Source organism: Nyctibius grandis, chromosome 8, assembly GCF_013368605.1.
Source record: "Nyctibius grandis isolate bNycGra1 chromosome 8, bNycGra1.pri, whole genome shotgun sequence".
Classification (NCBI taxonomy): Eukaryota; Metazoa; Chordata; class Aves; order Nyctibiiformes; family Nyctibiidae; genus Nyctibius; species Nyctibius grandis.
In genome coordinates this window covers 5,383,545-5,401,048 of record NC_090665.1, presented here as the reverse complement: position 1 = coordinate 5,401,048, position 17,504 = coordinate 5,383,545, and the positions used below count along the sequence as shown (strand labels likewise).

General features: G+C 46.4%; 2 protein-coding genes across 2 annotated transcripts; both read left to right on the top strand.

Moving 5' to 3' along the window:
- The first annotated feature begins 1,042 nt into the window (after positions 1-1,042).
- On the top strand, positions 1,043-5,275 carry EIF5A2 (eukaryotic translation initiation factor 5A2). The gene is made up of 4 exons (XM_068406943.1): positions 1,043-1,240; positions 2,642-2,746; positions 4,344-4,475; positions 5,137-5,275. Exons 1-4 carry the CDS (start codon positions 1,076-1,078, stop codon positions 5,194-5,196), a joined length of 462 nt encoding a protein of 153 aa, XP_068263044.1. The 5' UTR covers positions 1,043-1,075; the 3' UTR covers positions 5,197-5,275.
- Positions 5,276-9,540: 4,265 nt separating this feature from the next.
- RPL22L1 (ribosomal protein L22 like 1) lies at positions 9,541-11,888 on the top strand. Its single transcript, XM_068406801.1, has 4 exons — positions 9,541-9,610; positions 9,875-9,967; positions 10,369-10,490; positions 11,636-11,888. Exons 1-4 carry the CDS (start codon positions 9,602-9,604, stop codon positions 11,778-11,780), a joined length of 369 nt encoding a protein of 122 aa, XP_068262902.1. The 5' UTR covers positions 9,541-9,601; the 3' UTR covers positions 11,781-11,888.
- The last annotated feature ends 5,616 nt before the right edge of the window (positions 11,889-17,504 follow it).

The following is a 17,504-nucleotide window of genomic DNA, read 5'->3' as shown; positions in this document are numbered from 1 at the left end:
AGGCCCTTTTCACTGATGACTGCGCACTGCAAAACGCTCGTTTCTGATGATTCTGAAAGGGGAAACACCAAGCGGACAAAAGCGGTTTGTGTTGACAGGAGGAAGCCTTATCCCGCGGGGCTTTGGGAACACCCATTTCTTCTCCAGTTCGTTTAACACCTTGTTTCGCCCCGGGCAGCCCCTGACCGCCCCTCAGGGGCAGCGCCCGCCACGGACGGCCCCGCGCCAAGATGGCGGCGGGGGGCGGGAGGAGGCGCGCGGCGCCCCCTGGCGGCCGAGGGGCCGCGCCGCGCCTGCGCCAGCCGGGGCGGGGGAGCGGGGAGGGGTGAGGGGGCAGCCTCGGTACCGATGGCGCCGGCGCCGCGTGACTGGCGCGAGGGCGCGCTGAGCCCAACCGCGCTCCGTAGGCGCCGGCGAGGGGCGGGGCGAGGGCGGGAAGCGCCCCCAGCACGTGGTCAGCCGGCGGGGCGGGGGGGGAGCGCGGGCCAATGAGCGCGGCGGCCGGCGGAAGCGGGGGGGCGGGGCTGGGCGGGGTGCGGTGCGCGCGCTGCCCGCCGCCCCTTCCCGCCGCAGTGGTCGGGCGCGTGTGCGCGGCGCCGTGCCCCGCCGTACCCCCCCCGCCCCGCCCGGTCCGGCCCGCCCCGCCCCGCCCCGCCCGGCCTCCCCGACCGTCCTCGCAAGGTAAGACGGGCCGCGGTGCCGCTCGGGGCTGGCGGCCGGGGCTGCGGCTGCGCGCGGCCAGGCCGCGGCGCGGAGGGGACGGGGGAGCGGGGGTAAGGCACGGCCGGGGGCGGGCGCCGCCGCCGGTACCGGGGAGGGCGGGGGAAGGAGGCTGGGGGCCTGGGCACGTGGCGGCTCCCCGCACGCCGGGCACGTGTGGCGGAGCGAGGCGACCCCGCCCCGCCCGGCCCTCCCCGCCCCGGGGCGCCGCCATCGCGCTGCCCTCGCCGCGCAGGGGGGTGGTTGGGTCCCCCGGGGTCCCCCGGCCCGGCCCTTCCCGCCGCCGGGGCTCCGAGCTGACGCTCCTCTCGCTTGGGCGCAGCCCCCGCCGCCAGCCCCCCCCCCCTCCACCACCATGGCCGACGAGCTCGACTTCACCACGGGCGATGCCGGCGCCTCCTCCACCTACCCCATGCAGTGCTCGGCGCTGCGGAAGAACGGCTTCGTGGTGCTCAAGGGCCGCCCCTGCAAGATCGTGGAGATGTCCACCTCCAAGACGGGCAAGCACGGCCACGCCAAGGTGAGCGGCCCCGGGCGGGCCCCGTGGCACAGCCCGCGGCGTGTGCGCCTGCGGCTCCCGGCCCTCCGGGCGGCATGGCTGCGCGGCTGGCCCGGGGGGGTGGCGTGTCCTGCCTTTGCTCTTCTCGCAGCGGTGCCTCCTGTGTCTCCTCGCTCTCGAGTTAGCTCGAGGGTTTCCCCTAAAGGAGGCAGGGTCGAGGACAGGGCGTTGGGTTGTTTTTTTCCTCCCAACTGGTTAAAAAGCTTTAATGCTGATAGGGATAACCCCTGTTTCAGTAGTGGGGGTAGAGTAAGTTCTGGAAGGGGGGCTGATGAAATCACCAGGGCGTGGTTGGGTTGTGCTGTCGCTACCCACCAAAGCCCTTGTGTGGCTGCCTGTGCTACCTGGCTTTCAGTATTGCAGCGCTCGACTTAAGCGCTTACTAGAAGTGCCTGTGTTCTGTTATGTAATGCAGAGGAGCTCAATGGACAGCCGTTACCTCTCCGGGCCTGCTCTGGCCCTGTTTTGCTGGCTCGCCTGGCTGCTGCTTTTCTTTTTTCGGCACTGAGTGAGGAGTACCTTCCCCCTCCTGCGTCCCAGCAGGGACATTCTTAGCTGCTGTCTGAGGCTGCAGTCCTGCTGCCTAAGCAGTTGGCTTATGCAGCTGTCCAGAGCTTGGACCAAAGCTAGATGCTTTAGAGTTTAGAGACAGATCTGTTACAGGCACGGACTAATTAGAGTTTCAAGTTTCCTCAGCCTTATCTGATACAGGTAGGTGGGTAAAGTATTTAGGATTTGTCAAAGTTAGAGTATAGCAAGCCCTTGCCAGTTTTTTCCTTTCTCCCTCTCCTTGCTTTTTTTATAGCTTGTTTTATTAGACAGATTCAGTTTTCTTGAGCACTGAAACAGTTGTGAGAGTGAAAGGACCTGAGAAGAGCAAGCTGTGAACTGGTAATCCAAGTGCTGGCTGCAGTGGACAGCCGCTGCTAGCATAAAGGGAGGTGGGAGCTGCTTTAATATATTGTGCATGACCACCTCTTCTTTTCTTCCTAACCTTCCCGTTGTCACCGACACTGTTCTGTTTCTCGGAACAGACAGAACTTGAAGTAAATGTTCTCTTAACAGCCACGTACTCTGAGCTCTAGCTGGTTGCTGTAAAACTACAGAAGGCCGTGGCTGTGGAAGGTAACAGTGGCTAATCTTTGTTCTCATGTAGTGTTTCTGTGGTGTGCCGTGAAAGGGTGTGAGAGGTCTTCTCTCGGTGTTTGGGCTGCTTTCATACTGCAAGCACGGGGTCTAGGCAGAATCTGATATTACACGTGATGTTTTTATAAAACTGTGTGGAACCAACAATACTGATGGCAATGGCATCTTGCTTCTCTAGGACCAGCAGTAACTGATGTTATTTCTCTTTCTTTGTAGGTCCACTTGGTTGGTATTGATATCTTCACTGGTAAAAAATATGAAGATATTTGCCCATCAACTCATAACATGGATGTTCCAAATATCAAGAGGAGTGATTACCAGGTGAGTTAATAGTCACCGTGTCCTCCCACACATTAACAGGCTTTATACTCCTAATACCATACGTAAACTCTCTTCATCCCAAAACTTGCCTCTCAATTAGTAAAGTACTGTTGTTAGAATTAATGGAACTTGCCTGTCTAGACATGACATTGCTGAACTTATAGTAGTTACTGAATTGTTAAAACTGTTGGAGCTCACTGATGGAGAGCTCCTTACTGTACTAACAACCTATGTTATAGCAGCAATCTTTAGAAATGACAGGTAACAGACATAATTTAGAACGGCATTTTTTCTAGCTCATGTTGTAAGGTCACTTCTTTATTCTTTGTGATACTGGCATCCTTTAGAATCTGGAGAGAGGTTATCCCTGCTGCAAGTTATTATTAGTTAAAGGATAATCAAGATCTCGTTTCAAGTAAATTTGAACCTAAGCATAATTGTAATTTATAATTTCGCCCTTACATAGGGTAGATGAATTTTACAAGACAGTCTTAAGCTGTATCTGATGCCAATTTTGACTTGCTACAGTGCTTTCTGCTCCTTGTGTGGAAGCTGGCTTTAGCTGGTCTCAAGTAATTTTGGTGCTCCTGAGCTCTGCTCTGAAATACAGATATGGAGGGCACTTGGCAGGCTTCCTAACTTCTGTAATGCCTTCTGTGGCATGGATGGTGAGCTCCTAAAAGCAGCACAATTGAAGTTCTGAATCGTAATGTGCCAGCTGTCTTCCCATTGTCTTGGGAGTAGTTCCGGTCAGGAACTGATACATCCACATCATTTGGAAAGCTGCAATTCCTTGAGAAAGCCAAAGTTCAGAGTGTTAGCAGCTCTTCAGGACGGCTGATGCTGTTTAAATAAAGTGTGACTAGCCTGGCTTAGGGTTCAGACCTTCCAAGAGATTCTTAATGTTAGCTTGGTGATCTTTCTCTCATGTTCTTGGGTCATTATTGCTACTGAAATTCTTGCTGTTTATCAGATTTGTTAGGGCTCCCTTGTGGGTTTACTGTTAGGTGTTCCAGGTTCCCTAACCTGCTCTGTAAAAATAGCTGTTCCCCTTAGCTCAGGCTTTCGGTTAGGCTGAAAACAGCATTGTAAAGTGGTCCAGAGCTTGGTGCGTGTTCCCTAATTTATTCATTAGCCTTTAATGTAAATGATAGTATCTCATTGTACAAATGAAGATATGGAAGTGTACAGTTCAACCGTTACGTACTTTGTACACTTTATAAAAGCAATGCTGTTCGGTGAACACCATTCCAGTTACTGTTTCTAATTCACAGACGTAAAAAGCTGAACCCGTGACCTGGAAGGAGTACATCTTCTAACTCATAGGATGGGTTTTGCAGTGCCCCACATATTGTGAAGTAACCAGCAGGGTTCTGGTGATTCTTCACAGTGGACTGGCTTTTGCTACAGTTGCCTCTAACTCTCAGCCCTGTAAACTGTTGTTAAATATTGACTTAAATTAGGTTCTTAACTGTTACACAGTACTAAAGAATTAATGTAACAGGAGGAGTTCACTGTGCCTTCTGCTTATCTTCAGCTGCTGCCTACTAGTGACTGCTGATGTTAAAACTTCCTAAAAGTGAACTTTTCTTCGCAGCTGATAGGTATTCAGGATGGGTATCTCTCCCTGCTGACAGAAAGTGGTGAAGTTCGTGAGGATCTAAAGTTGCCAGAAGGGGATCTTGGTAAAGAAATAGAAGGAAAATTCAATGCCAATGAAGATGTGCAGGTAAGTATAAAAACACGAAGAGTTACAGTTAATTCCACTTGATTATACAATGAGGAAGTGTCATTCTGATATTGACCATTTGTATCTCTCCTTGAAGAGTGGGTTAGAAGCACAGGAACTGGTCCTTTGAGTGTAGAAGGGCTTTTGTACTGGAGCACTCAATATGGCACTGAAGCCCAGCTCAGTTGACAGGTGATATGGATGTCTCTCAGATGCCTAGATAAATCCGAACAGTGCGGTCTGCACAGTGTGGATTGGAGCCTCCAAGCTTTCTTCATCACAGCCAAGTGCAGAGCTTTGATGTAGCCTGAGTAGTCTAATTTGCTATGTTAGCAAGCATGTCTGCAGGTAGCTCTGCAGGCTGTGGTCTGTACTGGGCCACACCAGTTGCTGGTTTGGCTCTATTGCAGGAGCTTGTTTGTCTTCCTGTGTTGTACAAACCTCAAGCTGCCAGCCAAGGCAATATGGCAAAGAGCAGGCAGCGGAAGAGCAAATCAGTGGGAAGGGCAGATATTGTGGAAATTCTTCTAATGACTGACCAGCTTCAGCTTCTTTTCTTCTCAAGAGGGATGGGATAGATATGGAAATGTAAATATCTGTAATTTCTAGGAGGGCTTCCTCTGGCACAGGTTGGAGCTCACCTGTCTGTCTTTTCTTCCAGATATCCGTCATAAGTGCAATGAATGAAGAATGTGCTGTAGCCATCAAGCCTTGCAAATAAAGAGGATCGCCAGGCTCGGGCAACTGCTCAGGTCTGGACAAACCACAGATCTATAAATTTGGTTCTTATTGTCACCAAAGCTCTGGCCTTCACAAGCAACCTCATTTCTTTTTTGAATTGGTAAAAAGCAGTGCTGGATTCTGGATTAGTGTTGCAGGCTAACTGGCAGTTTTCAAAATCACTGAGATTTTAATTCCTTAATTGTAACTATTTTAACATTCCTGTGGGTTTCAGCTATGGATCTAAGAAACCGGTCAGGTGTTACTAGTGGATATATTTTTATTTGCTTGAGCAAAACAGTGTTTGTCTGTATGAACAGACAAAATACAGTATTCAGGGGCTTTTAGAGAAGCTGGTAGGTATCTAGGATTATAAAGTGACCTAGAGCACAAATAGTATTTTTCTTGACATGTTTAGGTAGAACTGACAATAAAAGTAGCATTTTTTTTTTTCCTTAAAGCTTAAGTATTTTGTGGATTGGGACTCTTGCAGAACTGTAGGTGCCAATCGCAACTTTTAGACCAAGAAACTCAAGTGATCAAAAATGCCAGCTGGCTTGACCAAGCCCCAGTGGCCATGTGCAACTTAACTGTATTACCTCTGTATTCTTCTTTGCCAACTTGTTGGCTTATTCTAACGATAAAATGGTGTCAAAGCCTACCTGTGGTTTAGGCAGGCAGTTGGAATATTGGGTAGATAAGACATAGATAGGTCAAGGGGACACAAAGGTGAGAATGGATGTTAAAGCTATAGACTTTCACTCGAGGCCTTTGTCAGACTTGAAAAATAAAATAGAAAAATGCAGTTCAATTGCTTTATTGTATTTATCTTAAACTATAAAAGGGTGACAAAATCCATGGGAATCTGTTGCAGTGCTTCCAGCTTTAGGTTTTAATCTTCAGGTTCAGGCCATATTTTTGTAGCACAGGTACCACGTGTTTTTCAAAAAGTGGGACAAACTGTAGCATTGAGCCTAAACTAAATGCATGTGATTCTTTTTTTTTAAAAAAAAAAACCCAAACTATTGTGTTTTCAAAATATAGACTTGACAGAGAATACTGAACAACCATGGCTTAGCTATAAAAGTAAATAAATTGCTACGTAGTTATGAAAGCTAGCTCCTCTCCAAGGGGGTTCTGAGTCATTGAAACACGCATGCATGCCTCTAACTATTTAGCAGCTTAACAGGCAAACACAAGGCTTCACGTAACTAGTCATGGAAGGATAACTAGCCTACTCCAGTTTAAGGCGTTCGACTTGAATTCTAAGACTTGGTGACTCTCTTAGGAGTGGGAAACTTCCTTAGCCCATGGCTCAGACCTCTCTTGTTAAATTGTTTCATGAACTTGCCTTAAGCTTCAGTGGCTGTTGGGTAATGGAGGACAGCTTGTAAACACGTGGCACGCTGCCCTGGACAGCACATGCAATTCGCGCTCTGTTGGCAGCGAGAGTCAGACTCCACGCTGCTGTTAACCACTTAAAATGTTTTCAGCTTAGTAGTATGTACTCTCTAATCCCCAAAGGGCTCGTGGCAACTGTCCTGAACTGCCCTTGTACATACTGTGGCAGGGCTTAGCAAATCTTAGAGGTCTCGTGTAGGTGGCAAAACCATGCATTTTCTGTAGACTCCTTGTGACAGGGAGAGCAGTACAGTGAAGGTAAAGACAGCAATAAATACACTCTGGTAATAAAGCACAGTTACCTGGGACACCTGGCAGAAGTAGGATACTGCCACACGCTCTTGCCTAGCACAAACACATTGCAGGTGAACTCTATAAATAGCACCTTGACTGGAATGGCAAAACAGCTTTTAAAAAAGGCTGTAGGTGCAAGAGATTGAAACGCATTCAGAAGAGCTTTGAAGGGCATGCTTAATAGCTCAAGCTAGTCTGCACTACGTTCCGTTCTGCCGCTCCATTGCTGGTACCTGAGAGACAGGCTTTGTTGGCTTTGGAGGTGACTGTGAAACCATTCGTGATGGTCTTGACAGCTGAGCTTGCTGTCTGATGTCCAATGGGAAGTCATAGGTTGCTACGTCAAACTAACGCAAGTTCTAATGCCATCACTGCATTAGGAATGCTTTTAATGTGCTTGAAAATTACAAAGACTTGGATTTGTGCTTGTTCTTGTAGTGCTTTAGTTTACTTTCAGGTGCCTGTCTGTCCTCTAAAACCTTGTCGGAAGACAGGTATTTGATGCCACTGGCCCACAATCTAAGCATTTACTTAGACTGTAAGCTCTCTGGGACGAGGTTTGGTTTTTGTCCTGTTTCTACACGTGGGGTCCTGGTCTGACTGGAGTTTTCAGGTACTATAGCAATCTAAAGATAGAGGTTTTATGTCCTCCAGTTTGGTGGAAGAGCCCTCCTTGGGACACAGGGATGTCCTTCAATTGCAACCTTCAGTTCTGCAAGATCTAACGATTAAGTACTTCATTATAGGTTTGTTCTTATATACTTAGTTGTCTTTTGTGAAGCACTTCGAACACTATGGAAGTGCAGAGCATTGGCTGGTCATGCATGAAGTTTCCCATATGTAATGCATAGCATGAGTCTTAAGCATAATCTCCAAGTTTCAGTAAGGTTAAAAGTTGCTTCTAAATTAGAACATGTATTTGAGGCATTTTTTCTAAAGTAAGGTGTTTCAGTTTACTGTCAGAATAGTTTGCAACAAACTCTGTGATCAGTAGTCCATATAGATGAGTATTTTTAAGATCCCTAACCAAATGCTTAGGGAAATTCTCCTTTCATAGCTTTACTTTAAAACAAAGCTTACTGATGTACTTGTTATGTAGTACTATCTTAACACTTAAATGGTGTCAAAAGAGAAAACTATAAACTTCTAATACCTGATGGCAACTGCTTAGAGTAAAGGCTGTGAAAACGAAGAGGTGAAGAAAAGTATTTCCACTCCAAATAACGCATTTTTTTTTTATGGCTCCAGTTCATTGAGTTTCTCTTACTACTTTACAGAATTTGAAAGACTGCAGTGTTTCCTGCCTCAAACGTTGGCAAATAATACTTTCAGATTTCAATAGATCCTTCTAATTTTTGCTTATAATGGTGGTTTTTCAACTGGGCTCTTGCTAGTTGAGCCGTGTTCTCAGGGCTGTTTTTTTTAAGAAGTTAGCTGAATTTCATTGTTTCAACGTAACTGCTTTCAAGCCTCTCGCAGGTTTTTCTAATCCACAATGTACCCAGAAATGGTGCACAGTCTGTAGTTTCACAATACAGGTAATTTTACATAATCTGTAAAGAAGTCAAATTTGTTGACAGTTCAAACTATTATGGTTACTGCAGGTCAGTCTCACAGAATTCAAAATTCAATAAATCCCACTTTTTTTGGTTGAGTGATTTAGAACGTAGAACAGTAGACCTAAAACTTCAGGGGAAAAAAAAACCCAGATCTTGTTAAGGATGTTTCAAGTATCTCGCTTATACACTGAGAATGTTAATGAAGGTGTAGATCCTGGAGGCGTTGCGGTGGGAGTGTGGTGGAGCGTTCAGCATGGCACGCTGAGCGTCAGAAGTCTCTCCAGCATCTGCAGCCTGGCCCCTACAGTATTTGGCATCTGAGAGTAACTTAGTTTGTGAATTTAAAACGAAATGTTTGCTACGTAGCGCTGTATTGCTGAAAACCCCTATTCTCAGTTGTCCTGTGCTGTATATTTTAAGTGTAACTTGTTCAGCGCGGCTTTCAAAATGCAGGGGAGAGAGGAATGATGAGGGTGATTTGTTTTACTGATCATGGCAAAAACCAAACCCTGTAAATCGTGTAAACCGCGAACGGCAGTCCTCGTGGGTCAAATGGGCGTCCTTTTGGAAGCTGTATTGTTTTCAACACCATGCAAACGATCGGGGGAAAGATGTAAATGTGTGTTTTGCTCCAGAAATAATAAAGATGTCAGTGCTGTGGGGAGCTGGGTGCTGGTTAAGATGGCAGGGGCCGCGGGGCACTCTTTAAGGCTTTGTTAAGCTGTCGAAGGGATCTGCAAGCTCCACCGGGGCCCTCCGTGCGAGGGAGGGAGGGAGGCCGGCCCGCTCCCCTGCCCTCAGCCCGCACCTCAGCTTCCCTCGGGAGGGACCCCTCAGCGCGACGGCGGCGCGGCCTGCCACGTGTGCCACAGCAAGAGAAACGCTCGCGTTCCTGTCCAGCAGAAATAAAAAGCAGAAAATAAAGTTAAATAAAACAAAGAGGTGACTCGTTCGTGCTAGTGCCGTGTGGCGTCTGCCCGTGCCTCGGAGAAAAGGCGGCCCCGGAAGGCCGCTCCCGCCTCCCAGCATGCACCTGGGCGCGCAGGCGCGGTGCGCCGCCCTGCGCGCCTGCGCGATGACGTCACGGCCCGGGTATAAAAGCGCGGCGAGCCGCACGCGGGCCCCTTTCTGCGGGAGCGGCGGGCCGGCAGCATGGCGCCGGTGAGTGCGGGGCAGCCGTGGGGCCGGAGCTGGCGGGGAGCTGGCGGCCTTCCTGCCGCCGCGGGCCGGCGGGCCTCTCTCCGAGAGGGCCTCGGGTGGGTGGGGGCCGGGGCCGGGGCGAGCGGGCTGCAGTGAGCCCCGCTCTCCAGGCGGTGTCGGCCTGGGCCGGCGCCGCGGGGACAGCTTGTGCCGTATCCCCCGCCCCGCTCTGGTGAAAGCTTTTCGGGTGTAGATTGTTAATGTGGAGTTTTTTTGATGTTTTAGCAAAAGGACAGAAAATCTAAAAAGTCAACCTGGAAGTTTTGCCTTGACTTGACCCATCCTGTCGAAGATGGAATTTTTGATTCTGGGAATTTTGTAAGTCGTGGTTTTGCTCATATTTCTGGTGCGTGGTAGAATAACAGCCTTAGTACGGTACGGCAGCTGGATTAGAGCTGAAAAGTTACACTTTTAACTAGTAAAATCAACAGCTATTCGTTAAATCACCAGCACTTTTTGAAAAACTCTTGGATTTAGATGTCTTTTGTAGACAAGAGAGTTCATACCTACTCATGAGTGGAACTACTTTGAATTGAATCCTGTTTTAGCGCGGGGGGGATTTTTAATTGCACACTGTAAAACCTTACTTCTTGTAAATACTTGCTATCAGGTCGTAAGTAAACAGTGATTTTTAATATTACTATATGGCTAGGGTCCCTTCCCTAGTTCATACCTAGGGTGCCATTCCCTAGTGTTCTATTTCTTTAATGTTGAAACAGGAACAGTTCCTAAAGGAGAAGGTTAAGGTCAATGGAAAAACTGGAAACTTGGGCAACACCGTTCACATTGAACGTCTGAAGAACAAGATCACGGTGACATCCGAGAAGCAATTTTCTAAAAGGTTGGCATAGGTTTCCTTTTGTTGTACTTGCGATAGTGGATTTTGCACAAGGGTATGTGGAACATGATGCAGTTCTGATTGATAGGTACAGAGAAGCTGTTAGCGCTAACCTTCATGGCACTTACAAATATTAGTGAAAGATGTAATTCAAACAAATCTACAATACTAGATTTAAAAAAACCTGCTTTTTAAAACACAGGACTTGATTCCAGATTAATGCTCCCTCTAGTGTAAGCATAGTAATACAGAGGTGCTTTATATCATAGAATCATAGAGTAGTTTGGGTCGGAAGGGACCTTAAAGATCATCTTGTTCAAACACCCCTGCCATGAGCAGGGACACCTTCCTCTAGACCAGGTTGCTCCAAGCCCCATCCAACCTGGCCTTGAACACTGCCAGGGAGGGGGCAGCCACGGCTTCTCTGGGCAACCTGGGCCAGTGTCTCACCACCCTCGTGGTAAAGAATTTCTTCCTAATATCTAATCTAAATCTCCCCTCTTTCAGTTTAAAACCATTACTTCTTGTTCTATCACTCCATGCCCTTGTAAAAAGTCCCTCTCCCGCTTTCCTGTAGCCCCTTCAGGTACTGGAAGGTGCTAGAAGGTCTCCCCAGAGCCTTTTCTTCGTGAGGCTGAACAGCCCCATATGGGTTGTTAGAAGTGTATCAAGGAAAGAGATGCTTTAAAAGTCATACTGAATTCACGTCATGGGTGGCTGTTTTATTACTTAATTGGTTGTATTAAAGTGTGTATGCAATACGTGTTGTTGCAGAAGAACCCCTTACATCAAACGAAGCCTTAAACTGCTTAGTGTGTTAGGGCATGTAACAGATGAGTACGCTGGTTAGAGGTACAGCTCCTTCCCTGCACCCCCCTTCATTTTGCAGATGGAGATGCACCAATACCCGTTATGTTAGACCAAGATGTAGAACCACTTCTCAATGCTTTTGAGTTACTGGCATTGTGCTATGTAGTCAAAAAGCATCAAATAAGAAATTCTTATGTATCTGGAAAGAAAATGTACTTTTATTATCTGTTGTAGATGATAGTCTTTTATTTCTGTGTATAATTAGTGTGTTGTTGCCATGCTAGAGCCATGTCTCACGTTAAATGGGAAGGTTCTAATGTATAATTACGGTGTTTAAGGTACCTAAAATACCTCACAAAGAAGTACCTCAAGAAGAACAACCTGCGTGACTGGCTTCGTGTCGTTGCATCTGACAAGGAGACGTACGAACTGCGCTACTTCCAAATCAGTCAAGATGAAGAAGGATCAGAGTCTGAGGAATAATTGAAGCTTGACTTTATACTCAATACAGTGTACAAAAGACTAGAACATCTATTTATAACAACACTTAACTTATTGGTGAATAAAGATTTTGTACCCTGTTTGACAGAGCGTGGTTAGTTTTCTAGCCTTTTTCTTAAATTCTAATTAAAAACCTGCACGGGGAATCATTTCATTTGCACTTTTCCTTCCATTGCTAGAAATCAGAGCTGTTCAACTTGGCATTAGTGAAAGTCCAAGCAGAAAAGAACTGAGCCCTTTGCCCAGCATATCTGTGGGATGGTTACATCAGTGTTTAATTATATTTTCACAAATACTGCTAGAGCTTTATGTGACTAAAAGTACCAGCTCCTTCTGCTAATTTATGTGGAGCTAATGATAAAATATTTAATAAAAGCTTACTTTTAATTATTTTAGTTAAAAATAGGCTTACGTATTTTAAAAGAGATTTTATTTCTGCATGATTTATCTAAATGATCAAATTTTTGTAGTATTCCTCTGTATAACCACAAGTCAAACTGGAGTATAACAAATACAGATTTGTTAGCCAGATCTATATTCAATTGACAAGTCAGGAGGTAGAGATGAATCTCACTGCCAGCATCTAGCTAAAACAACTCAAAGGAAGCAATGAGATGTGCTTCAACGTTAACAGTGACTGAATCCTGTTAAATTCATGTAGATGGTTCTACTGTTATGGTGATGTACTTTATAGTTCTTACATTTGATTTCTGGGATTATTTCTTTAATCCTAGTACAAGTGGCACAGTGTGGTTCTTCGCTGAAACACACATCACTCCAGACCCTAAGAACTAGTTCTTTTGTTCATGTAATATCAAGAGAAATTTGATTAGTTCTCACTAGGGAAAAGTGGTCTTTGTGAGCCTGCCAGTGCAGTCACTGGTGCATGCGTATGCATGCCAGTACCGTGTTCTGTCAAGCTGGGAGTACACTCTGCGAGTGACTAATTAGAATATTTACTCTCAAGCTCCAGTACAATGGTGAACTCTGTAATTACTAATGCCATACTTATTTAATATCATAAACCAGGGATGCATGTAGGCTGTGATACTGGACTTTGTGCTTGAGCAGATCGGCTAGTTCAGGCTGAAGTGTGCCTACTAAATTGTTTAATATCCTGATTTTTTTTTAAATTATTATTTCAGTGTTATTTTTGTTGGCAAACCTCCGAGACTATTTAGAGTTGCCAAAGCACAAAGCAATATATTCACAGTCATTTGACAGCCACTTGCTCTACCTAAGTCTAAATGAAAAGTACTGAAGGGGAGATAAATGTTGTCAGCAGCCTTGGGGTCTCATTTGTTGTTTTTCAGTTTGGAGTGTGACCTGGGAAGATGAGAGCAGCAGTTGTGCTGTTGTGCTGAAACACAGTTTCAGTTGTGCTGAAACAAAATGATGTGTTTCATTTTGCTGTTTCAGAGCTAGCAAAAGGAAGGGAGCAGCGTGTGTAGCTGGCTGCAAGGCTAAGGATTATTTCCTAGCTCGTGTGTGTTGAGCTTTATATGCTTCAGTGGAAATCACGTAAAACACCTGAAGTCCTGCCCCCTGATCTAGGGCACTGGATAATGCCAGGGTGCTGCCTTGGCATTTCCTATTTGAGAAAAATCAGGCAGTTTTGAAGCAACAACTAAAGGTGGGTGGGCTCTTCTCGAAATGCAAAAGGTTGCTAATGTTTTTGAAAGTAGTTAAAACAGTATTGGTGGTTAATACTGTGCTGAACAAGCAACGTTGTTTTTCACAGTAAGCCTGCAAATGTTTGAAAACCTCTGGTCTGTTTGCTGCACTAAGTTAAACAAAGGGCATGACTAACAGTTGTATTTCAAAATACATCCCCACCTGTGTTTTCCGAGCTGCACTTTCATGTGACAATGCATGCTTTACGCTAGACTGACACAACAAAGCTGTTCTGATTAAATGGAACAAGCACGAAGGCAATGGGAGCTAACAGAGTTGTGCTGCCGCGTTGTGTTTGAAGCAGGCTGGCAGCTACGCGTGTGGTTGTATGGCCTTGCAGATGCAGATTGTCAGTAGTCAAAAGAGGAAAACAAGGCCTGGGATTTTAAGCAAAGCAACTTACATGGCTGGGTTTGGAGGAAAACTGCCAAGGAGCTCGTGTGAGCTTTATTACTCACTGAGCTGCACCGCAGTGAGGGTGGAGTCTAGGAATTCCTTTCCCTGATGCTTGAAAACATGGTGAACTTTGAAAAAAACCAAAATTCCAAGTTTCTGATAATGGTAAGCGCAGCTCTAGAGTGCTTAATACATTTGGGAAAAATTTCCTTCCTCTTTAGATAGCAGCCAGACATGTTTGTTTTATCCCTGCATTGCTGCTCTGTGGAGCGTGCGGGCTGTTACAGCTCTCGTGCAGTTATGAGCTTTATTGCGTCATCGGGATCCATCAAAGTGCATGTGTGTGTGTTACGTGTAGAAACTACAAAGAGAGGGGTTTAAATCTAAATGGAGTGTTTACAATAGGATTGTTAAAGTTTCATGGAGAAAAATAGCTGGAGTACAGAGACGAGAAACTGACCACAGACAAAGCTTCAGAAAAAGGGTGATTCTTTCATAATTTCATGTATTTCACAGCTGAGGAGGCCAGGTGTAATGCAGGTGGCAGGCAGGAAACTGCCTGTTATTGTTCACTTAAGGTAATTAGTACAAATGATCCAGATCAGAATCGAAGCGAGCTTTTTTAAAAGCCAAAACTCAGCATTTCTCTGATCTTTGGTGAGGTCTAAGTCATTGAGATGGCAGCTCTGCTGTGCCAGGAGCTACCAGGTACCTTCATAATGGCAGTTGGTTTTTTTCCAAGTAGAATCTGCTGTAAAATAGCCAGTTTTGTTCATCTTTGTTTTGAACGTTAAAAGATCCCAAACAGCTTGAAAACGGACAGGGCTGAGTGTTGGAATTTTCCCTATTTAGTGCTGGACAAGAGCCCAGAAAAGCCCTGCTCGAGGGAGGGACGCTCTCTCCTTGGAGCTGCAGCGATGCGTGCTCCTGTGTCAGCCGGACGATGAAGCTGCTGGGGAAAACAGTGCACCCACAGCGTGACAATTTCACAGGTGACCAGGGCTGCTGCCCAGTTCGGTCCCCGTGGCTCCCCAGCAACACGCTCAGGTCTCAGGCGATGCTCAGGGTGCTTTAGGGTTTCCTGAAGGGATAAGCACGAAAGCCAGCAGGAGTGAGTGCTTCGGGAGCGCCGCTTTGCCTCCATCTGGCTGAGAGCCCCGGTTCATCAAGGCAGAACTTAATTTGGAGAGAGGAATTACCTTTACAAAGCACCAATTGCACTGGTAGGGCAGCAGATGGGCCAGGGCCAGCACCTGTGAGTTCGGGTCACAGGAGGGCAACGGCACCATAACCCTTACAAGGCTTTAATATAGCCAACATTTTTTATATGTATATTTTTTTTAATATATATATATATATACTCTCTGCCCTTTCATTTTTCAATAAATGATTCTCCATTTCTCAAAAAATGTTTTTGCTGCTGTCTTCCAAATCAAATCAGTTTATGAGAGACCTCCCACACATGGAAAATTTCAATGTCTGGCAAATAAAAAAAAAAAAAACAAAAACAGAGATTTATAAGCAGCTATGCGGCTGTTGCTGGAGCAGCAGTAGCAGCACCAGATAGGCTGTTTCTGCGTGAGCACACAGAGATGTTATATTTCTGCACCATCAGTCTCTATCGCCTCTACTGCAGCAAAATTCTCACCAACTGCCATTAAAAAAAGAACAATAAAACCCACAGGCTTTCACCAAGCGTAACAACCACTAGTAAAAGTTACTCCTAAATGGCCTTGTGTATCCGTATGCTGTCTGTCTGCTTGCCCTCCTGGCCTATAGCCCCATCAGAAAACAGCTTTATCATGTACCCAAAAGTAGTAAGATCAGAAATAAAGAGGTAAATAATAGCAGAAAATATCTGAAAAATATGTTGGGGTACTGATTAATACAATAGACCCAGCATGTGGCAAGTATTAAAGGAGGCACAGGCTCAACATACTCACATAACATCAGCACAAAGTAATTAGAAACAGAAAGGCCCATGGAAAAATAAATACTCAATAATAGCTTCAATGTACTCAACAGCAGGAAATGAGCTTCGGTGGTGGGAGTGACCTGATTACACCCAATACAGACAAAAATAAGGAAAAATTGTTGTTTCTTTTTAAAGACAAAAGCAAAACGAAGATGATTTACTGGGCAGATCAGAAGGGATCGAATGCCTCCTTGCCCTGCCCGTGTCGTGATGCCCCATCGGGTTTCCACCTCACCCCATCCCGGTGCCCCGGTTCCCAGCCCCAGTGCCCCTGCCCATCAGCCCCTGCAGCAGCACACAAATACCAGTTTGGAAAGTGCTCAGCCCACATGGAAATGTGTGGTTTTCCTGGCGATTGCCCAGGATGGTGCCCTGCATCCCACGGCAGCAGGAAGGCGGGCAGCCATTGCCTTTGGAGGCCTTTCCACCTTCCCACTGTCGTTATTAACCCTCACAGCCCATGCTTCCCGCTTAGGGCAATAAAATGTGGTTTATTTTCTATGGATATCTTTGATATTGAAAGTAGAGTGTTTGTCCCATGGATTTTAATAGCTGTGTCAGGCAAAGTGTTCTGGCATGATTCCAATCTCCTGAGCAAGGGGCTGCGATTCCCTTTAGCAGGTTCAGAGTTTATTCCTGCTGATGCCTGTGGCAAGAACCACACTTGGTGCAACAGAGAAGAGATTCACAGGCACGAAGCCCTAACTCAATACAGTGTCACTGAAGCCAGGAGAAGGGACCAGCAATCCTCCGGATCTCTGCCCAGCTGTCCCCCGGACACAAGGACATCGCCATGCCCGTGGCACGTACATTTTTGGTGCGACGCTGGCCAAAAGCCACTTTGCGGTTTGCCTTGGCACCGCAGCTGCTGTTTGAGCCCCAACACTAAAGCTGCTGCGTGAGTGAAATGCTGTTGCTGAGCACAAACCATAGGTGGGAGGAGTGGCCCGGGGATAACCGGGCCAAGCAGCTACAACATACCCTAAACAGGCTTCAGGCAGGATCCTATACAGCCCTCACGGAGGGGTTAGAGGGGTGGGAGGTGTTTCCATGACTCCTCTGAGCTCAGAAACTGCCCTTAGCAGCTTTTGGCACCTGAATCTCTTTGCTCAGGGGACTAATAAACTCACAAAGTACCAAAGAGCCACCAGCTGGGAAAGTTTTTTCCATTGCTGGATTTAAACATGCAATTAAGAGAGAAATGCTTTAATATTCTATTAATAGATCTTTTTTTATTAAGTAGTTTAACTAGAATCATAGAATAGAATCGTTTTGGTTGGAAAGGACCTGTAAGATCATCAAGTCCAACAGTTAAGCCAGCACTGCTAAGCCCACCACTAAACCATGTCCCTAAATGTCCCTGACTTGGCAAGACAGTTCAAACACCCCATCCCCACAACAGCAAACATTAAGCAGGGTTTAAGTCTCGGTTTTGTTATAATGTTCTTATCATCATGTTAGGGTTTTGGTAGGGATTTTAAATGGGAATGTGGGACAATGGGCATTTTTTTTTCAGCAGCCCATTGCCCACACAGTGGCACCGATGTTCCCTGGATGCCGATGGGATGCTTTGAGCCCAACCTCTGGGTGTCAAAGCCAATGAGAGTATCAGCTGTTCTTAATCGCTGGCACATGGTGCAGGGAGGAGAGACAGCACTGAA